The following is a 22,105-nucleotide window of genomic DNA, read 5'->3' on the forward strand; positions in this document are numbered from 1 at the left end:
GATGATATTACACACTGTAGATAGTGGGATCTTCAAAGTCTTCATAATTTTAAAATGAACATTTTTCTGAAAGTTTTCCACAATTTTTAGACCCAGTTTGTGCCAGACTGGTGAATTTCTGTCCATCTTTACATCTAAGAGGCTCTATCTCTAGTTCTGGCCTATTTTAATGGGATCTGGAGCCACCCTAAAATGTTCTTAAGCCTGCCTAAAAAAACATAAATGTATTGATTTCAGTATTGGCTTTGATGATTGTGGGTTTAATAATACTTTGAGCTGTGTTCTGTAATGTCTGCGTAGTGAAGTTTCCCCATTGAAACCCCTGCAGTCACATCCGTTCATCACTGCTCCACATTTTCATTCCCACCCTTCACTCCCGGGAATCCCTGATCAACATGGTTACACAGGAAGTGTTTTTAAAAGATGAAAGTAATCACTAATTCCAGCTAGTTAACAGCAAAAACTTGGTTATTACTGATAAAGTAGCTGCTCCTAGTTTTACAAATAAAACATCTGTTTAGTTAAAATATCAGCACGATGTTAACTTCTGTTATTGTTGACTGAAAATAGAGAGCGACCAGTGTATTCTCTGTTATTAACAATAAAAAAAGAAAAATAACTCTTAATAATGATCACTGCATCACTTCTGTCAGCTGTATGCATACTGAGACATGACAGAGACAGAGGACAGAGACAGAGGACAGAGACATCTGCCAAGGACGCGAGTTTGAAGGATTTAACAGGAAGTCCGACCCTCAAAAATCTGGAGTTCTGTTATTCAAGTAACAGCTGAACTGATGTTAAACTGTCCATTAGAGAGGACAGAGAAGGTGAAGCAGATGTCTGGAGAAAGAGACCGAACAGATCAAGAGATGGACGAAGCAACTCATTCCACTAGTGGGTCTGATTTAGGTCACAAAGCCACAGGAGCAGACAGATGCTGAACATCTGCCCACAGATCAGAGCATGCCATCCCTCCCTGTGGCGATAATGAAGGTGAGGACAACCCAGATAGGTTTGGGTTTATAGGGTGTAAAAGAAGAGTTTGATCCTTTTCTACATTTCCATCTGGTCAGATTTCACCCTGAGTGAATATTTTAAAATATACTCTTAGTAAAAAATAAAAAAATAATAAAAAATCTATTTAGTAGGCCACAGCTTGTGCTTTCAATCAGTTTTCATCCATGTCCTGTGGTTTAGTGAGCTCTGGTGGAGCTACAAAAGTGGAGTAGACACCTGGAGTTTTCACTGATGAAACATGTCTGAGAAACTCGAGAGTCCGGATGATTGGTCCCTGTTCAAAACAAACAAACAAACAAAGTAAGGCTATGTGTTGATGGTTACCAGAACGTTTATCTAGGGACAGGACTCCGCCGGAATAGAACTTTTATGGTGAGAAGCAGCTAATGAAAGCATAAAACCAAGCGTGGTTTCAGCATGAGGGGAGGGGGTCCACCACTTTTTGGTAGCTGCATGAAGGGGCTCTTCAAGGAACCGCTGCAGTAGAGCAGCTTTGGGATGTGGTGGAACGGGAGATTCTCATCATGGATGCAGCCAACAAACCTGCAGCAACTGTGTGATGCTGTCATGTTAATATGGAGAAAACCTCTGCGGAAGGTTTTCACCACTTACTTCCAAGCAGACTTGGTTTAGACTAATCCGTTACAGCTACAATATTAAAAGAGACTTTACATATTTTTTGTCCTCTAACAGGATTGACTTTCTGTGTCTGTTCGCTCTGGTCTGGTGAAAGTATGTCAGTGGGTTACATTAACACGACGCGGGGCCGTAAAGAGGGAGGAGCCGGTGAACTGGGTCACATGGTTGCACAGAGCTCGCCTCCAACAGTCCCTGCAATAAGCAGTCCTCCTCACCTGAAGCTGCGCCTGTTGTGTTACCTTTTCCCCGGTAACCCCGCTGGATGGACCCCGCTGGATCCGCGTTCACAGCTCAGTCCGACTGAAAAGCAGGTCGGAACCTTCCGGAACAAAGAGGCGGAGCGAGGACGGAGGACAAAAGGAACCCTCTCTGTTCTGTGAAAACTTAATAGTTTCGGTTTGATGAATGACATTGTTTTTTATTTATTTGTTTGTTTGTTTGTTTTAAACCGCTGTAAACTGAAGCTCCGGCTGCAGTCTGAGGGTCTTCACTCGGTTTCAGTTTCGTAAATTCCGGTCCTTTAGCTTCACGCCTCGTTTCTCAACCGGAATCTTTCAGCGACTTCTGAGTTGCTGAGCACATTAAAGGCAGAAAAACGGCTTCGGCATCGAGGTAGCAGCGCAGGAAAACCACCAGGACATGGAGCCGAGCAAAGCTGGTGAGTTTAAGCTTTAAACCTCCATTAAATGACCGCAGCTCGCGCTGGTGGATGGAATCCTCTAAAGCGGTGCTTATTACATGTGAAATTAAGGAAATAAAACAGTTTAATTGTTGTAAAAGTGTTTATATTCGTAGGGAGTGAAGTAAAGGTAATGTCGTGTTGTGGTATTAAAGTGGGTTAGGAGTGCAGGGGGGGGGGGGGGCTGCTGTTATTGCCCAAGTGGCTGGCTCTGGCAGCACTGCAGTCTCGCGGCTCACATGGACCAGTCGGTCTAGCCATGTGTACCTGTGTTTACGCTCCCCGTGCGTCTCCGCTCATTGGCCGGATGGTGACGTGACGTAGGCATTGCATAATTTGCCCCAGCAAGATGGTGCGTGGTCTCGCTGCGGATACACGTGAGGTTTCTCGTGGCAGCGCGCGGTGACCCAGTTTTTCAGGGAGGAACATGCCTGCTCCACGTGGGGGCGCGTTGAAAAAGGCTTTTGAAGCTATGATGCGTTCAGTGCCCATAGGAAATATTAAACTAGTTTAATACACTGTTATAATTCAAAGACTTGGTTATAGGAAAAAGAAAACCGTGATATTTGATGTGAAACTTAGCGTGAACTATGGTTTACATGCAGTCATAATTTATTGTAATTACACGATTTATTACTTAATATCAGAATAACAATTTATAGTAATTTTGTTCAATTTAGACTTATATAGTCTATTCTAAAACACCAAACTCCTGCTTATAATACATTTAGTTTAATTTAGATCATACAACCATAACATTTCTCCATGAAAGCTCTGAGACCATTTTGTCTTTATTTACTTGATTGGAACACACATGTCCAATTGCCATTGAATGCATCGCTTTATCTGCAAATAGTGTTTTTGAAAAGTTTTGTAGAAGTCATTACCAGATCAGATCACATCAGTTGTCGCCTACATCTTGAGCTTTTTGCTTTCTGCTACCTTATTTTGTGGATCATTAAGTAATGTTTCCCAGCATCATCTCTGGGGTTAATACTAAGTACACGTGATGAGAAAAAGTATTTGATGTAAGAGGCACATGTTCCTGCTGAACATGCACAATAATTGTGCATATTTTCACAGCATTTTTTGTATCTGTGTGACTCATTCCAGATGATGTGTTCAGTATTAATGCAGCCATGCATCCTGTCTGGCATATGATGGCCTTTGTGTGGGTTTAGAGCTGATAACTGATATGTCCAATGTTTGTTGTGCAAAATATTCAGGTTGTTAACATCTGATCTGCTTTGTGTCAGTAAGGAAATGTGTGTTTGATAATGAGCATAAATCCACAATGAATCAGCCTGAAATGTGTGAATATCACATGGTTTTAGAGTGTAATTTGGTATAATCTGTACTAATATGAAGCCTGTGGGGTGAGTGGCTGCAGGGATGGGCCAGACTACCAACCACACACCCTTTTGAAGCTGACATTATGTAATGGCTGTTACTTAATCATTGAGACAGGCAGGGAAAATAATCAGGTCAGGCAGCAGCAGCAGCTCGTACGCTCGCCTCCTGCAGCCCGAGGAAGCTGCTGTTGTTCTGATCTGGCCTCTTTTAGTAAAGCTGACTAGTTCTACTGGGGGTTAACGTCTGGAGTGGAGTTTGTATACGCTGGGGGGGGGACCGGATCAGCTAGGAAAACTAGCAGAGCTTTATCCTACAATGAGAAGAGCGCCACCCACTGAAACTTTAAGAGAATGAAAGGGTGGAGATCTGATTGCAGATTAGGAGGCGAACATTGACAAGTGACAGCTGATGTTTGATCGTAGTAGATGCATGGTCATTTTTCTTTTAACTGTATTTTAAATAAACTGTTTGAAGTACAGAGAGGAGGATATGGAGTCATTTGGGGGGAAGACATTGTGGTTAATTTTCTCTGTTTTGGTAAAAAAAATAAATAAATAAAAATACAAACTTTGTTGGGAAAGTCCGTGTTGGACCAGCTGGATCCTGTTAACCCTTAAAATGCCACCACATCTCTGGCAATTCTGAGCATTATCCCTTAACTGGTCTCCAGTGTCCCAGCAACGGTAGTGTGTAGCTCTGTGTGGTAAACTGTGATGGATAGCTACCCTTTAGGTGATCTACAGATGTTTTCCAGGCATTTCTATCCCGTCCAAGAGGTTTACAATCCAGCCACTAAATGTAGTTTTATTCAGAGACTCTATCTGGTAAATCCACAGTGATCCATGATAACAGCATTATTTATCACATTTCACCATAAAAACATCACCATCACTACTATGTTGCTAAGAGACCTCTATTTAGACCTGGACATGATGATGAAGCCACTTCCTGTCAGACTTTCCACCAATCAGAGAGCTTAGATTGACGGTCAACCAGTGAGCAGAAAGTTCTATGTGTGTGTGAAAAGAAGAAAAATAATGCTCCTCTATGGCTGGAATAAAGCCAAGAAGACATTTCTGATGCACGGTGGCGCCACAAAGCAGCTGAGCTGGAGTTGGTTTAGTGAGGATAGCAGGTAAATAGTAGCAGGAATAACTGGAAATGAGGAAAAAGTGGAAACATGGAAATAGTTTCTGTTGTGTGTTTGTTTCAATAACAATATTTTTTCTCCTGAAAGCCAAGACTTGAGAGAACGATGAGATGAGAAAAGGCTTGGTCACTGTTGATCTGTGTGTTATTTCTACAAAGTTCTGTTAGTAATAAATTCTGCTTTCTTCTTCTGGTCGACCTTTATGCTGCTACATCTATTCATACTTTCATTTTAAATCATTTTAGCCTCATAATCTGACAACTGAGGCTAGAAACATGTCTGATGTAGGGCTGCATCTAATGACTTTTCTGATGGCCGATTGGTCGACTAGTCATTGTAATAGTGACTAATTGGATTATGTATCTCATGATTATTATAAATTATTATAAATCTTATTTCACTTTCAGCTTGTTTCAGGTTGTTAAGTAAGTCCGACGTTCCTCTTTAAATGTTCAAGCATTGCAGACGTACTTCCGTGGTACACAAGGTCCACTTTACAAATCTCACATGTATTTAATTTATTTTGTAAGTTTAACGTGAAGTTGTCCCAGACTTTTGACGTTCTCTGCCACCGTTTTGCTCCCTAGTCCGCCACCATACTTTTGACAACAACGTCGACTAATCGTTGCAGCCCTAGTCTGATGCTGACTGGGATTAAAAGCTCCAGCTGCTACAGACTGGTTTATACTGGGATTAAAAGCTCCAGCTGCTACAGACTGGTTTATACTGGGGTTAAAAGCTCCAGCTGCCACATGCAGCTTCACATTTAAAAAAACAGACAGAGAAAAGAAAAAAAGGAGTTTGAGGGTCAGTTATTAAGTTTAACTCACTGTTGACTTTCTTTGTGCCTGTCTTCCTCCTCCTCTTCCTCTGCTCCAGCTGGAGGCGTGATAGCCTACATCAGCTCGTCCAGCTCCGCCTCCAGCCCGGAGTCCTGCCACAGCGACTCCTCCAACGGCAGCTATCAGTCGTCCTCTCCTCTCCGCGGGTCGTCGCCCAGCCACAGTCAGCTGAACCCGCCGGCCAGCTCGAAGCCCGCTGCTGGCAACCAGAACCTTCCAGGCAATCAGAAAAGTGGGCGTTCCTCTTCTTCAGGAAAATGTGGCATCACAAGTAAGACGGCAACTTCACACAGATGAAAATGTAGCCAAAAACAGGTCCTCACCAGTCAGGCTAAAAACCTGCACAGGTTCTACTACAGTTCTGCTTCCAGGTTTTATCTCAGTTCCCTGCAAAGTGAAGAAAGAAGCAGCACGTCTCTGCACAGTTGCATCGTGTTATTCTGACTTTACTTAGAGGTGCGATGGTCACGTCTGATGATTATCATCACTTGTTTACCTGAAAGCTGCCAGACAAACCGGCACACGAACCACGTTGTTTCTGAATGACCTGAATAGCTACTGTCTGAAACTGCTGAATGGATTTGTACTTCATGTTCTGTAATTCTACGTTTAATTATCTAATAAAAGAACTCGCCGAAGTTCTTATTCCACAAGTTGATGTTGCAGGAATGATGTGACCTCATACTTTTTTAAAAACAAAATGTAATTATTTTATTACTTTAAAAAAATCTTCATTATTTTTATTAAAATGAATTTTAATTATTTTAAAATTAACTGGTAATTATTCTTAATATCTTGTATATTAATGTCTTTATATTTAATTAATATAATTTATAATTTTATTATGTTTCAGTTTTTTCATGTTTTTATTTAAAAATATACAAGAAAAAATAATTTATTTCAAAATGTAATGCATTTTTAAATTCCATTTCATTTTATTTTTATTTCTTTTTTAAAATAAAGTGATTCATTATTTATAATTTTATCTTACAGATTATCTTATTTATTATATAAATGTAAATATTTTTCTTACAGATTTTGCATTATGAAATCAAAATATAGTTTTAAACTCATAAAACAAAAACAAAGATTATTAATTGTATCTGGTATTAATTGAGAAATATTAATAGTATTAGTATTAATGGAGAATAGGACTGCCTCTAAAACTGCTGACGGTGCTGCAGAACAGCAGCAGCCGGTGGTGGAAACGTTGAACCAGTAGCATCACTGGTGTGAACCTTTTACCAGACCGAGTGTAAGAGTGTGTTTCTGTATTAATCAGAGATCAACGGGCTGGTGCTGCTGTGTAAGGTGTGTGGCGACGTGGCCTCCGGTTTCCACTACGGAGTCCACGCCTGCGAGGGCTGCAAGGTGAGGGCGGCTCACGGAAACAACCCACACACACACACTCGGATATAAAACCGTTTTCTACTACAGCAGAACCAGTGATGGTTCAGGGCCGGTTCTGGAGCCAGAAACCTCGCCCCAGTGACCACAGAGCAGGGAGACAGTTTATCCCGTCAGAAACATCAAGTTACGCCATCTGACTCAGTTCTCCTGCAAACTGACCTCTAAGGATGCATTCACACCAGGACAGTTCGGGGTTCGATTGGGTGGAGAATCGGTTTGGTTCCTCACTGCACTAGACCACTTTGGGCCAAACCACCTGAAGAGCAGCATGCAGTTACAACAGCTGCTCGCTAGGGGGCGATATTCCCTGAAACAACCATAAAGAAAGAACAAAATCCAGCTTATTGATCAGCCAGGAATGAAAACAACTCATTCACCAAAAGTAAACAATCATTCTGGGTTCTGGTTTTACCTTGGTGTTACTTTGGTTTTTCCAGTCTGGAGACCAAACCGCTACAGTGTGAATGTGCCATAGGAACCACGGTGGTATTGGTTTTTAGTGGTCCTGTGGTCTTTCTCTTTTTTTTTTGGCTCTGGTGGAGCAAAGAGTTGGTTCCAATGCATCAAACTGGACTCAAAGCTTTGGTGGTAGAAACAAGAAAGCGTCTGCTAAATGACTGTGGAATAGAATAGAATGGAATAAAATAGAATAGAATAGAAAACTGCTTTTAAGTTTGGCTCTGAACCCACCCTCACTGAACACGTGATTCGTGGCATTGCATGGCGGGCGTAGCTGAAGTGGGTCACTGCAGCTGCCAGATGTATCCATGCGCCGCCCCCTTCCTTCCTGTTGCTGTGTGGCCCAGTTAGCTGTGGGGAGCACACACACACGTTTCAGGCTGATGTGTGAAAGCTGCACTCACTGGTCTTGTATGTAAACCTCAAATTTAGAGTAGCTGAATGCAGCATCCTCTAATAGATGGAGTAAAGCCGCCCCCACTCACTCACCCCTGAAAGGATGTTAAAAAAATGTAAAAACGTGACTGAGGTGTGATGAAAGTGTTGGTCTGTGTGACCCTGCAGGGCTTCTTCAGGAGGAGCATCCAGCAAAACATCCAGTATAAGAAGTGCCTTAAGAACGAGAGCTGCCCCATCATGAGGATCAACAGGAACCGCTGCCAGCAGTGCCGCTTCAAGAAATGTCTGATGGTGGGGATGTCCAGAGACTGTGAGTACCTGCCCTGACAGGGAACACAAACCCAATGAGATCATCATTTTCTGCATCTAAGAATAAAATCTCTCCCTTCTGTTCAGCCGTTCGCTTCGGTCGGATCCCAAAGCGGGAGAAGCAGCGGATGCTGCTGGAGATGCAGAGTGCCATGAACAACATGATGAACAACAACCAGCTGCAGAGTCCACTGAACATTGCCATGCCGGTGCCAGCCAACGCCACCAAACCTACCTCCAAGGACGCCGGCTCCCCCCCGTCTCCTTCTTCATCGCCACACTCCAGCCAATCGGACCCCAGCTCCGACTCCGAGCCCGCCGTGCCCATGGACACCGGCTCCAGCTCCACTTCTCCCAGTGCGTCGGACAGCAGCGAGGAGGAGGTGATCGGCTCAGTGACCAGGGCCCACCAGGAGACCTTCATGTACAACCAGGAGCAGAGCAGCCTGACAGCTGAGGTGTCGCTAGACAACAGCTTTATGAAGGCTGACAACAATCACCGCACCGAGGAGGGACAGGATGCCTGGAACCGCCACAACAACCGGGCCACCGTGGCGACCCACAACCCGCCGTCCACCCAGGGCCCACAGGGCAAAGAGGACACCCCCAATGAGTGCCCGTTCAGGCTGTCCAGGAGAGCCGCCGCCAGCCACTCCCCCGCTTACATACATGGAGCTGTGAGAGCTCCCCCCACTGAGGGCGGGGCCAATGGCATCTACAGTGGGACCGCATGGAGGGGGGGCAACAGGATGCATCTGGTAAGATGACACAGCAGCTTCAAACCATGGCCGTAGGTTTGATCTGTCACTGGCAGGGTCGTAAAACAGGCCCCCAGAGGCCCCTGGATTTTTTCTTAGTTTGTAATTATGGCAGGTGTTTATCATGTCATGTAGGTAAGAGCAGGTAAAAAAATCCAGTCAAGCAAAAATGTTTTAACCCAAAATGTTCTGTTAGGATTTTTTCTGCCTGTTAAATACAAAATTATGAAAATTCATGTGTTTTTTACAATGTCACGATGTGACGAGACATACAGTCACTGTCCTTAGTTTATTTATATGGTTTGTTATTCTATATATTTCTATATTTTATATATGATTGTTATTGATGATGCAATTTCTCTCTGGGATTAATAAAGTTTATAACTTTATATTCTAAAGAAAATCTAAATGATCACTTTAATTCATTACAACTGCAAAGAATGTGCGATATTAGTGTATAATAGTTCATTTTCACATAATTATTTTTCTTATTTTGATTGAAATAATTTAAAATTTGTTTTTTTTTCAGGGACAAACAAACACAAAATGTCTTTTTTTTTTTAGTCTGTAACATAAATGAAGGTCATAAAAACACTTGAGTATGTCATGCCAGAAGTGTGAGAGAATGGTGTCCTAAATCCTGAGCTCTGATTGGCTGTCTGTCCTCAGGTTTGTCCCATGAACACCTCTCCTCACGTGGACCCCCAGAAGTCTGGCCATGAGGTGTGGGAAGAATTCTCCCATAGTTTCACCCCCGCCGTCAGGGAGGTGGTGGAGTTCGCCAAGAAGATTCCCGGCTTCAGAGACCTGTCGCAGCACGACCAGGTCAGCCTGCTGAAGGCTGGCACCTTCGAGGTACGTTCAGGTCTTTTTGTCCAGGGGGGCTTTAGTCAGAAGATGAGGGTAATCAGGAGCTTCTTGTACCTGCAGGTGCTGGTGGTTCGCTTTGCCTCCCTGTTTGACATGAAGGAGCGAACTGTCACCTTCCTGGGAGGGAAGAAGTACAGCGTGGACGCTCTGAGGGCCATGGGGTCCGGAGACCTCCTCAACTCCATGTTTGATTTCAGCGAGAAGCTGATGAACTTGGGCCTCAGTGAGGAGGAGATGAGCCTCTTCACGGCCGTGGTGTTGGTCTCAGCTGGTGGGTTTTCATCTTAGTTTAATCCTTAGACTGAACAGAAAGATGGATTTAAATGGAGACCTTCCTGCCTCAAACTAACCACTCTCACAGAAAGTTTCACCTACTAAAACAGAAGGTCTATGACTTGATGTTTCAGCCGTCATGTCCTCCATCTTCATGTCTGCAGACTCGACACCACTACATCTGCTTCTATGGAGCAGAGATGATTTCAAAATGATGTTAAAGAAGTAGAAAGTTGGAAATGACTGAAAGCTAAATGTTCATAAATTCCATTTTCCTAGCAATGAATCCAAAGCTGGAGCTGATCCAGTAAGATTCCAAGTCAGAAAAGTGGTGACATGTTTCCCAACATGTATGAAGCTTCAGTGTTGACCCGCTGGTGGAGCCGCGTTTCTTCCATATGACTGTAGATGCTGCCGTACACTCCAAGAGATGATGTTTAAGAAAAAGCTGAAACGCTACAGGCACCTACATGACTCCCCTGACTGGCCCATGTTTAGCACGGCATTTACATATGGGAACCCCTTCCTGTCAGAGCCGGTCAGATCTGGATTCAATAGTGAATAAAATCTGACCTGAAGCTGGTAAAAAGAACATGTTTTATACAGACTGTGCTCTGGTTCTGGTTCAGACTCTGGCTCAAGCCCAGGTTCAGGTTCTGCATTGGCTCAGTTTTGGTTCTGGTTTCAGCCCCATTCTGATTCTGGCTCTGGTTCCGTTCTGGTTCCAGCTCCAGCTTTGTTCTGGATTTGGTTCTGGGTTTGTTCTTCAGACTCAGGATCCTTTTGGGGGGGGGGGCTTGACATTTAAACATATTGATAATTTGGTCTGGTGTAAGTTGTTTTTTTGTGTGATGTTCGCTCAGCTCGGCTTTAGCTCGGCTGTAGCTCGGCTTTAGCTCGGCTGTAGCTCGGCTGTAGCTCGGCTTTAGCTCGGCTGTAGCTCGGCTGTAGCTCGGCTTTAGCTCGGCTTTAGCCAGGAGGAAAGGTTGCCATCATGTTTATTTGTCATTGTAAAGATTTTAGGTTATAGACTATAGAATTAGTTTAGTCATGTTTTTGCTGACTTTTGATCAAAGTGCAAAGTAACATTTATATTTAGTTACACCAAAGTACCATAACGGGTTCATTTTCTCAAGAAGTACTACAGTAATGTAACTGATTACTTTTTAATGGCAACAATCTCAGAGCTGCATGAACTGACTGAACCTTTTTGGACTTTTACATGCTAACTCCCCACTCTCCCTTCCTCTCCTTCCCAGATCGCTCCGGCATCGAGAACGTGAACTCGGTGGAAGCGTTGCAGGAGACTCTGATCCGCGCCCTGCGGAGCCTCATCACCAGGAACCACCCCAACGAGTCGGCCATCTTCACCAAGCTGCTGCTCAAGCTGCCCGACCTGCGCTCGCTCAACAACATGCACTCCGAGCAGCTGCTGGCCTTCAAGGTCCATTCCTAAACCCACCCCCTTGACTGAAACAAACTGAACATGGAGCCTCCCACCAACCACCATCATCAACCTTTTTTGCCCCGAGGCTTCAGCCACTGTATTGTTGGGGTTAGGGGGGGCGTGACTGGGGGCGGGTTTGACCTGCAGACACTGATGGACGTCTCTGTTTCTGATGTTTGTAGCAGCTGTATAAATGTAGAAGCACTTTCCTGTGTGGTGTAGACGAGGTTTCTGCATTCATAGTGCAATATGTTTGATTTCAGCAGCGTAGCAACAAATCAAGCTTCTTTTTTCTGTCTTGTTTCTGTGGCTTACATGAACCTGAATGATTCAAAAACAACAGTAAATAAGAAAATAAAGCAGAGACTGTGAGTCTCTGCTTCCCAGAGGGGCCACCAGAAATCACAATGTAAAGTTTAATATGAATAATTTAGAACCAAGGAGGTTTTATTTCACACTTACTGTGCAGTTGTTGTGTATGCTGTTTGTTTTTTTTTATCTTGTCATTTATTATCGGGCATTGTGACAAATCAGATGTGTTTAGGTTTCCTCTCATGAACTAAAGGAGATGGAGACGGACACACTAAAGTTCTGGACCTGTTGGACCACGTCTCTTGGTGTCTTTCTGGTTTCAGGTGGAGCAGAAAACTATTTCCACCAGCACCACCCCATTTCCACTTCATATTACTGTACATACCGCAGCTGAGTGTAGTTCAAGTACGTAGGTAGGTAGGACTATTCCACGTAAGATATGATTGTAATGTCACTGAAGTGATTGTAATTTAAGAAAATCTGCTGAGTGGAGGTGATATTTAGTTCTTTTTGTTCCACGAGTCCAGGATGTCTGGCCTTTAATATCCAGAGCTTCTGTCATTGTGTTAACAGTGCTGATGTGTGGGTCTGTTCTCCTCTGTGAAAGGATTGCAGTATACTTAGATTTCTATGTAAGGACATATATAAAATATAAATACATACTGTCATGCATAACTGCATAGATAAATATCTATAAATAAATTTTATAAATTAAGTGAAATGGTTCTTTTTTTTCCGTCAGGATTGCAGCTGTAGTTTTCTTACAGCTGCAGTAATCAGGGTGTAAATCATGTGTTTGATCATGAAGCAGTTAAGCAAATTACAATTTTTAATCAGATTAATTACAGTTTACAAATTAATCGTGATTGATCACTATGCCTGAAATTTGCATCAACAAAACGAGCCGATGCTACAAATATTTACTGTTAACTGATCTTCTCTTGGGTAAACGCCAGAAGTCCAAGGGTCAGTAAATGCAGCATGTAATGTACTTCTATATGTTGTTCTAAATCATCTCTACCATGTTCTAGATCATAATGCAGAATTCATATATCATCTCATTAACCGTCTCCATGGTGATAATTTCTGTCCTAAAACCAGCAGATGTGACGACTGAAGTTAAACAGCCGACATTGAAGAAGAAACTCTGATAAAACTGATGATCTGGATAAAAACAACTTTTTCCTTTTATCATTGAAGTACAGCAGCATCACCCAAAGTAAACACCTGCTGATTAAACACGTCATTGACTGCTTGTTTTACTAGTTTTTCTTCACTTTTGTACATTAGATGACTTTAGTTGTAATAATCAGTTCAATATTTTATAAAAATCTAGACCTAAAAAAAAGGTCTCATCTGTGCCCCCTTTTCCTGGTCCGTGCTCCTGCCGGCCCCCCATCAGAACTTTTCTAGACCCGTCCAGAAATGAGAAGAGGAGGAGGCAGCTGCTACACAGACGACCAGAGATCCTGTAGAGCAGCCATGTTGGTGCAAAACGCAGGATAAACTAAAAAAAAAAAAATTAAAGTTGCAAGCGACATCCATCGGGTCCGAACTCCTTGACCCCACCACCCAGGAAAAGTGGAGATGTGGAATCCTATCACCGGGAAAAGAGTGTGTGTTAAAGTACTGGGGGCTGACGTCCATGGGTTGTGTTGCAAATATTTTATAAGCATTTTTATTCATTTACTCATTTACATTTTATCCTTAGATTTTAGTAACATTTATTAGGCTCTGCTTTTAATTGACAGAGCTACATTATTATATAGTGGTGCTGAGGTGAAAACAGCTTAGTTATTATCATTCCTTCACAGCTTACAGTTCAATACTGAGAAAATACCAAGGGACCTTGAAACTGTTCTGGGTGTCCGGCAAGGGAGTTGTTGTGAATATTGTTATATCCCCTTACTTATCTACTCACTCCAAGCAGAGCAGAATTTCCCAGTAACTCTTTATTAATAACGAACAGCCTTTGTGTAAAAAACTGTGGGAACAGGTAGAAGGGAATCAGCACAGAGACAGACAGATAACAGGACAGGGAGAAGTGTTTCTTTTCCCCTCAGCTCTGACGCACCCCAGAAGGAGGACCTGGAGGAATCAAATTCCCGGAAGGAGGAGGGACGACACCTTTGCAAAATACACATTCACATGAATGCGCACCACATGCACGCACATAGCCACAATGCATTGTTATCAGTATAAATGGGGAGGATAACTTAGGTAGGCGGGTCTTTTGGCTGAACCGAAGGGTCCCGACACTCCGTGTATTAGTGGACAAAAAGCTAAGCTAACAGACCTCCTCTCAAGAGATATGTGTTGTTTTCTTATTACTGGCTAAACAAAGAATTGTCAATTCTACTCAATCTCTGGTGTTTTTGCCTTCTTTTAAATACGTGGATTTTTGAACACTCTTCCTTCTGATGATTTATTTACAGGTGGTGAACAAATATTTTAAAACCAACAGTTGCTCCATTGTTTATTCTCAAATCCATCCATAGAGCCCCCCAGCTCATCTTTTCCATCACCACGTCTGGCTGTCATAACAGAGAAAAGACGGGGCTTGTCCTGCCGCGCATGCGTTGATTACGTTCAACTTTTTAACGCAATTAATTACATAAATTAGTTGCCGCCGTTAACGTCTTTTTGTTTTTGACAGCCTGATTCAGTGATTATCGATTTAATTATTGCTAATATCACAAACTCTGCCACGGTATGATATTAACGTCAAATCACAAAAATCAACTACGTCCTCCTGATCAACCACACATTTAAATAAAAAAACAGACTGAACCACATTCTGGATGTTGAGCTTTAAAATGAATGAAATGAGGCTAATTATGATGTTGTAGAAGCTTTTATTGTTTTTTAGTTAATGGCTTAATTTGGTGCAGCTCTCTATCAGTTCTGGCTTATTCCTGAAGACTCATGCAGCTTTGTGAAGCTGCTGGTTCTGCTGGTGAACAGGAATCTGTCAGGTTGTGATCGGAGCTTTGATGATGACTTTTAAATGTGCCCCCTTAATCTAGTCATTGCTTTTGCAGTATGTGTAGCCACTGTCATTCTGAAAGGGAAGCCGTCCCAGCTCTCCCAAAGAATGAAAACAGTTATTTACCAGTCAGTAGCAACATCCATCAGTGCATCATTCCTGATCAATCTCTTAGGTCCTGCTGATGAAAAACATCCACACACCATGATGCTGTTCTTGGCCAGTGGGTTCAGACCACGTGGTTTCTCTTAAGATCCCCCCAAAAATCTGTTTTACTCTTAATTGTCCTTCTACATGTTCGGGGAGTCTCCAGTGGTTTTAGGTGAACTCATGTTTTCTTTGGCTTATTTTAATTTTCTTTAAGCATAAACCTCTTTTTCATTAAGGCCACATTTATGGTTTATAGCTCTGAAGGTCCACTGTGTAAGAAATACTGATATCCGCTGGTAAAGATGGGCATAGCATTGACTCAAACAGAGTTGTGAATGTACGGTGGCCGTCAGTGGCCAAACTTCTTCCAGTTATAAAGCCGTTTTTATCTGTAATGTGCACACTTCGAAGTCCGCTTAACGCTGGTGAAATGGGACAGCCCATAGCAACAGGACGGTCTCTGTTGCCATGGGCTGGTGAAATGGGACAGCCCATAGCAACAGGACGGTCTCTGTTGCTATGGGCTGGTGAAATGGGACAGCCCATAGCAACAGGACGGTCTCTGTTGTTTCCAGCCAGTACACACGTCATTAACCCCTAAAAAATCACTTCGAAGTGTGCAGACCCTGAATTGGGACACACCTTACTTCAACATTGTGTACATGTGTACTTCTTCTATGGTGCTTTTAAGGCATTACTGATACCAAACGAAACTCCCACTCCTGTCAAACAGCTTTACCGTAGTAAAAACGGTGGCAGATGCCACGTATGTTGTCCCACGGCAAGTTGATGTAAATGGCTCATTCTGAGAATAAAAACATAGTTATGTAATTAAAATAAGATACGAGTAGAAATACACTTTTTAAAGATCTGAAGATCATATTGTTCTGTCATTAGCATTTTGTCACATGCTGCACCTATAAAATGCAACACCAACCACTGCCACTAGGGGCTGACTCCAATAAACTTCCCTTTAAAAAAACATTAATTTCCCTCCTGAGATGCTTAGTCAGTAAATATTCCTAAAAGTAATGTTGTCATTATCTTTTCCATTTAAAAAGTCTATTTTATTTTTTAAGCTCCTTAATTTTTTAAAATTAATTTATTTACTTGTTTATTTGTTAGGGACAGAGCATACTAAAAGAAACAAAACATTTTTGTAAATTGCCAGATTTAGCTGTCGTCTCTGGTCAGGTCTTATTCCCTGGAACAGAAAACTGTGAGGAAAACATATCCATCTATTTAAAAAAAATAATAATAAATGAGCTAAAACTGATTAAATAAAGCACAGTTGTTAAAATTTACACACCATAGTGACAAAGCCACTAAATCACAAAGCAAGGAAACCACATAACAGATAAACCCTAAAAAGGGTATCTCTTTTTAGCTCTCTGGGCCTCCTCTGTAAGCCGGGGCTGAGATCAGAGGCGCCTCGGTGCTGCATCAGTGTGCACTTTCACACAGGAAGTCTGAATCACACAATCACCTGAGTGACAACGTTGGTGTTAGTCTGTTTTCTGCAATGGCACACACACTGTTTCACCTTGCTGGCTTAAGAGGCGCATCAACTTCCGCCCTCACTTTTATTCTCACACACAATACCATGAACAAACATGTTTCAGTGGTCTGCTCTTTCCTGGCAGGTTTGACAGAGTTTTATTTTCTCTAAGACTTCTAAAAGTTAAGTTCAGAACTTAGTGCCTGACCCTGATGGATAGCTCCTTGCTCTTCTTTATGCTGTTTGCATAATGGTGTTGCAGACTGGTTAGACAAAGTGGTGGAAACCTTCTTCAGAGGTTTTGCTCTATTTTGACATGACAGCATCACACAGTTGCTGCATCCATGATGAGAATCTCCCGTTCCACCACATCCCAAAGCTGCTCTACTGGACTGAGATCTGGTGGCTGTGGAGGCCGCTGGAGTCCAGTGAACTCATCGTCATGTTCTAGAAAGCAGGTGGAGATGATCTGAGCTTTGTGACATGGTGCATTATCCTGCTGGAAGTAGCATCAGAAGATGCTCCACTGTGGTCATAAAGGGATGGACATGGTCAGCAACAATACTCAGGTAGGCTGTGCTGGTTAAACCAGGCCACGTTGGTACTAAGGGACCCAAAGTGGACCAAGAAAATCTCCCCCCACCATTACACCAGCAGCAGCCTGAAGTGTTGATACAAAGCAGGATGGCTCAATGAGGGTGAGGAACATCAAATATTTGCAGCTAGAGGATACTCACACCTGGACCACCCACAAACAGGCTCAGGTCAGGAAGGCAAGGCGGCAGCTGAGCAGGTTCATGGTCTCTTCAGAGGTCCTTAAAACCTTCTACAAAGCATCCTGATCACAAGCATCCCAGTTTGACAACAGCCCGGCAGCATCAGAGTCATCAAGGCAGCAGAGTGCTGCACCAGATCTGAACTGTCCTCTGCAGGACATGTACGACAGACGCCCCCACCCCAGCAACTGTCTGTTCAGGCTGCTGGACTCAGATCTGCAGAGCTTCTGCAGCCTGAAAACTAAAAGGACACTGAGGAGGAGCTTCTGTCCGTTCTTCTTAAGACTCCTCAACCTCATATGATGACAATTTAGAACACAATGGCATAAAGCTCTGAGTTATTTAAATATTTAATCGTCTCTTTTTACTTTATTTCCTCCACAGCTGTTATCCCGTGTTTCTATTTAAGGATATTATCTCAACGGCACAGGGGAGGTTGTGAGTGAGGGGTTATATAGGGTGGAGGTTGGAGTCTGGGGTTGATGCTGCCCTGGTTCGGCTGGAACATAGGGGTGGGTGCCTGGTCCTCCTGGGCATGGTGCGGACCCTCTGCCTTGGACTCTTGGAGCCCTGGGGCCTTCGCTTGGGCCACTCTGGATGGTCAGTGCCTGGTGGGGTCAGCGGCTGTAAAGAGTTACAGTAATCCAGCAGAGATGTAATGAAGGCTGGATTACTGTTTCAAAGTGCCCTTGTGCAAGAAAAGGTGTGACCTTAGCTAGCTGCCTAATGTGGAAGAAGCTGGACTTCACTACAGAGCTGGTTTGCCAATCCAATTTAAAATCACTGTCCATCTTAAAACCCAAGACCAGCGAGGACCTCCCAGACCATGGACCTGCCAGACCAGGAAGGACCTGCCAGTGTAGCCAACTTTCTGGGGACTGAAGTAGGCAGCGTGGATTGACGTTAACAGCTGGCTTGGATACTAAAAACTGGACCAGTTTGTGTGTAGCTCTGCTGGTTGAGCAGCCGCTCCATGTACAGAGGGTACAGCTCCTTGGTGCAGCCGCCTGGGCCCTTTGCCCTATTCCCCGCCCTCTCTAACCCACCTTTCTTTCAAGTCCAGCTTCTATTAAAATAAAGGCCACTAGAGCCAATAAATCGCTAATTAAAAAAAAAAAAAAAAAAAAAGGACTGGATACTTTGCTTGCAAACATTTTAGCCCTCTTAAAAACTCAGCACCATCTGGACACCAGAACTGTAAGAAGCTGCTTCTAGTTTTTCCATCCAGGCCAAATCTGAAGCACAAACACACAACGAGATCCTTCCCCTTCACAGAGCTGACAGAATTCTACGCTGGCTTTAATTAAAGTTAAAGAAATAATGTGTTTTGTCGTTTTCATTTATCTGAAGTTGAGACAAATACGGTTTCATTTTTCACGGAGATTCAGACATTTCTAGTCAACAATTATACTGTAATTAAATTCTTATAGCCTTAATTATAGTGAATTTTGAAATCCCTGAAAGCTCTTTGTTGTGGTATTTTCTCATGAACGTACCTCCACCACAAAGCAGCATGTTTAAGATGGAAAAGGGATTTATGGAAGTTATTTTGCAAATAATGGATAAAAAATTATTTTTCCAACAGAAAAACAGGCATTGAAGGGGTTAAATTTCAGACACACCGTGAATATTTGTACTGTTGAGCACTGAAGCCAAATCATAAAAAACATGGAAATATATTTCCATGTCACTGTTTATGTCCACATGGTGCAGCTCTGGTCTACACCTCGCTCATGGCTCATCCTGGGACGGCTAAAACACAAAACCAAACTTTGTCCTGTAATCAGTCAGGTCAGGTCTAAACTTATTCTTTGATCTGCAAGAGATTCTCTATTTTTATGCATGCTTTAGTTTTATGCAAATTAGTTCCACCACTGAGTTTTTTTCTGTACAGTGAAAACAAAAGTCTTTCAATCTGCTAATTCTGCTGGAAGTTTACAACAAATTGTTAGGTCTCGAACACACCACACCAGACGTTGACCATAAAAAGGGCTGTTTATTTGTTTAAATGTACAGACGTGTGTGGCGCGGTCTAACGGTAGCGGTGCAGCTGCAGGGTGTTGCGCCTCTTCCAGGCGGCGCGGCGTGAGCCTCCGATGGTCAGGTGGAACTTGTGGCCCTTGCCCAGGCCACGGCTCTTCTTTCCTGCAGACGTCAGACCTCGCATCTCCCTGTGTTTGTGCACAGCCTTTGTGATCCATTGGGTGTCTGGGTTGCGTCTGATGGCCTTGTGGAAGGTGTCAACCAGAATCACCTCGTAGAACTTGTAGGTGGAGTCCTCACCCACCCAGTAGGAGCTGAGCACTCGCAGGGCTCCGCAGTGACGACCAGCACGCTCCTGAAGACGCCAAAGCACAGCAACACAGAATTATCAATCGGTTGCTCTGGCAACACCATGACAACGGCACCAAACTCCAAAGCACATTGTAAAAAAAAACATGAAATACGACACCAATAAACAACCTGTTCCACTGAAACACAGACAGATGTGAACCAGGAAGACCAGACTCACAATCAGGCCATGACGCCGCTTAATGTTTAAAACTTTAATCCAAAACTGAAGTGGAGCAAACAGACATAAAGCTCATTTTACACGAGGTTTATCAGGTCCCCCGCCCCCTCCTTTTATATTTCAATGCAGGTAAAGCTGTTAAAATAAAGTCTCGTCCCAGAAGCAGTCAGTTTATCCTCACTGTTCTGGCGGCTTGCAGTTTATTCAGATCTTGTCCAGAACAAGCCAGTTGCTATGACAACACGCAGGGATGGCACAGTTTTGTCCGTCTGCTGTGTTGGTTACATGCGTAACTTGGTCTGTTTTCAGGGAGCTTAGCTATCCGTTGCTTGACACGACCACTAAAGTGTATCTAGTGATGGGTCAGATGCAGAGGACTTATTTCAGTGCACTTTCTTGAGATATGTACTAAAGATTTCTTCTTTTCTCGTAATGTGACTATTTAAAACAATTTGCTGTTGCTTCAGTCATTAAAGGTGATTTCTAAAGTTCCAACAACTGCTAAGAAGAACAGAGCCCCATTTCCTCATATTTCACCAGTAAAATACAAAAAAAGCTCAGTCATCAGGTTGCAGATACCATTATTTACAACTCTGCTGCAACTGTTGTCAACACAGCAGCTGGTTACTGCACATTTTAGAAAATACAATTACTCTATAACCGTTTTCCCCTATGGACTTATGTTTCTTAGCAAGAGCTGGGTACATGACAGGATATGTTGATGTTTCTTCGCCAAAGTTGTCTTGCCATCCATGTTTAGAGTCTAACGCAGTAATATGAACATTTAAAGCAATACCACATTTATTGGTTACTGAGCTTTGCAATCAGTGTGAATAATGTGTGAAGACAATCATACCTCAGCAACAGACTGCAAACTGCGGGCAAACTTGAGCTGGTTGACGCCATGGTGCACTGGCTTGCCATAGGTGGCACCCTTGGGAACGGGGCGTTTACGGCCACCACGGCGCACACGGATGCGGTAGATTACGTAGCCTGTTTGAATCAAAATAAGACATGGTTAAAGAGGACAGTACTAATGATTATGTTGTAAGTGAAAACAGTGGACACAGAACTCACCCTGCTTGGCCTTGTAGCCCAGCCTGCGAGCCTTGTCGGGCCTGGTGGGTCTAGGAGCACGGTGGAGGTTCGACAGCTGACGGTACTGCCAGCAGCGGACGCGGAGCAGGAAGCGCATCACATCAGACTGCTTCTTGCGCCATAACTCCTGCATATATCTATATGCTCCCATCTTGACTTATCTGAAGAGGAGAAACATCAGTTCATACATCTGTGCTGTTTATTCAAAGCTTCCCTTTACAGACATCAATCAATACAGGATTAATACTGTCACTACGCATCTGGTATCCGTTTAGAAACAAATCAGAGTAGCAGCACTTAGCACAGAAAATCTATCTAAAGATGTGTCTACTTCGTAACTACACATGGTTTCAGATCAACAAGACTGCCCCTTCATAGCTAGTCCACCGTTTAGACACCTGCATATAAATATATTGTTCAACCGCTTAAACTACTGGAAATTTTTAAATATTACTTGGCAAACCATGTTAGAGAACAGAAGAATTCATACTATAGTAGCTCATCCAACACTGAAAAGCAAAACACTAACGCTAGCATAAAAGTTAGCCGAGTAGCTGAACATCAGCTCACCGGGGTGTTGGTAATTTACCAAGGAATTGCTTTAATAAAAATTTGCAAGCAACGATACGAAATGGAAAGGTTTATAAGGATAGAGTGTTTCACATAAATGTCAGGAAAACATAGCTGTAGCACATCTGAGCTGTACAGGTAACAGACTGCTAATGGCTAGCATATCAGCAACGTCCCGCACCGGTAAAACTGGGCTATAATCAACATATTCCTTAAGATTTCAAATAAAATAACAAAGGTGTTAAAGCCGTTAATAAGTATACAATTTATACCCTAAGCCGAGAGAAGAGATGAAACCGTATGAATAATGATTTTTATGGATTGTACTTTGTTCAGAAGTATGGACATTCTCGCTTACATGATGGCGTTCCAGCCGGAAAGAGAGAGGGCATTTACCCAGCATCCCTTATGAGAACGAAGATGACGCACTTCCTTTGTATGATCATGGGAAATGTAGTCTTCTTTTCCCCCCTTTTATTTTAAGTTTACGTTTGATTAGCCCCGTTTCTGAATCACACATCAGTTTAGGTCGTTAAGAATAATTAAAACGTAATATATTAGCATACATTGTAAATACAGGAAATTAAGCTAATTC

At 42.9% G+C, this 22,105-nt stretch overlaps 2 protein-coding genes across 2 annotated transcripts; one reads left to right on the forward strand and one right to left on the reverse strand.

Moving 5' to 3' along the window:
• The first annotated feature begins 1,814 nt into the window (after positions 1-1,814).
• nr1d2b (nuclear receptor subfamily 1, group D, member 2b) lies at positions 1,815-12,635 on the forward strand. The gene is made up of 8 exons (XM_041967291.1): positions 1,815-2,317; positions 5,721-5,954; positions 6,966-7,054; positions 8,117-8,261; positions 8,348-9,018; positions 9,688-9,873; positions 9,949-10,159; positions 11,421-12,635. Exons 1-8 carry the CDS (start codon positions 2,299-2,301, stop codon positions 11,615-11,617), a joined length of 1,752 nt encoding a protein of 583 aa, XP_041823225.1. The 5' UTR covers positions 1,815-2,298; the 3' UTR covers positions 11,618-12,635.
• Positions 12,636-19,306: 6,671 nt separating this feature from the next.
• On the reverse strand, positions 19,307-21,893 carry rpl15 (ribosomal protein L15). The gene is made up of 4 exons (XM_041967309.1): positions 21,869-21,893; positions 20,920-21,101; positions 20,699-20,835; positions 19,307-19,668 (listed from the first exon to the last, which is right to left on the reverse strand). Exons 2-4 carry the CDS (start codon positions 21,089-21,091, stop codon positions 19,363-19,365), a joined length of 615 nt encoding a protein of 204 aa, XP_041823243.1. The 5' UTR covers positions 21,092-21,101; positions 21,869-21,893; the 3' UTR covers positions 19,307-19,362.
• Positions 21,894-22,105: the final 212 nt, after the last annotated feature.

This window comes from Melanotaenia boesemani, chromosome 17, assembly GCF_017639745.1.
Source record: "Melanotaenia boesemani isolate fMelBoe1 chromosome 17, fMelBoe1.pri, whole genome shotgun sequence".
Taxonomy (NCBI): Eukaryota; Metazoa; Chordata; class Actinopteri; order Atheriniformes; family Melanotaeniidae; genus Melanotaenia; species Melanotaenia boesemani.

Coding starts and splice junctions, on each gene's coding strand:
- nr1d2b (XM_041967291.1), top strand. Junction 7,055..8,116: donor ACGCCTGCGAGGGCTGCAAG/GTGAGGGCGGCT, acceptor GTGACCCTGCAG/GGCTTCTTCAGGAGGAGCAT. Junction 8,262..8,347: donor GGTGGGGATGTCCAGAGACT/GTGAGTACCTGC, acceptor CCTTCTGTTCAG/CCGTTCGCTTCGGTCGGATC.
- rpl15 (XM_041967309.1), bottom strand. CDS start 21,091: ATGGGAGCATATAGATATATGCAGGAGTTATGGCGCAAGAAGCAGTCT. Junction 20,836..20,919: donor GGGCTACAAGGCCAAGCAGG/GTGAGTTCTGTG, acceptor TGATTCAAACAG/GCTACGTAATCTACCGCATC. Junction 19,669..20,698: donor GTTTGCAGTCTGTTGCTGAG/GTATGATTGTCT, acceptor TGGCGTCTTCAG/GAGCGTGCTGGTCGTCACTG.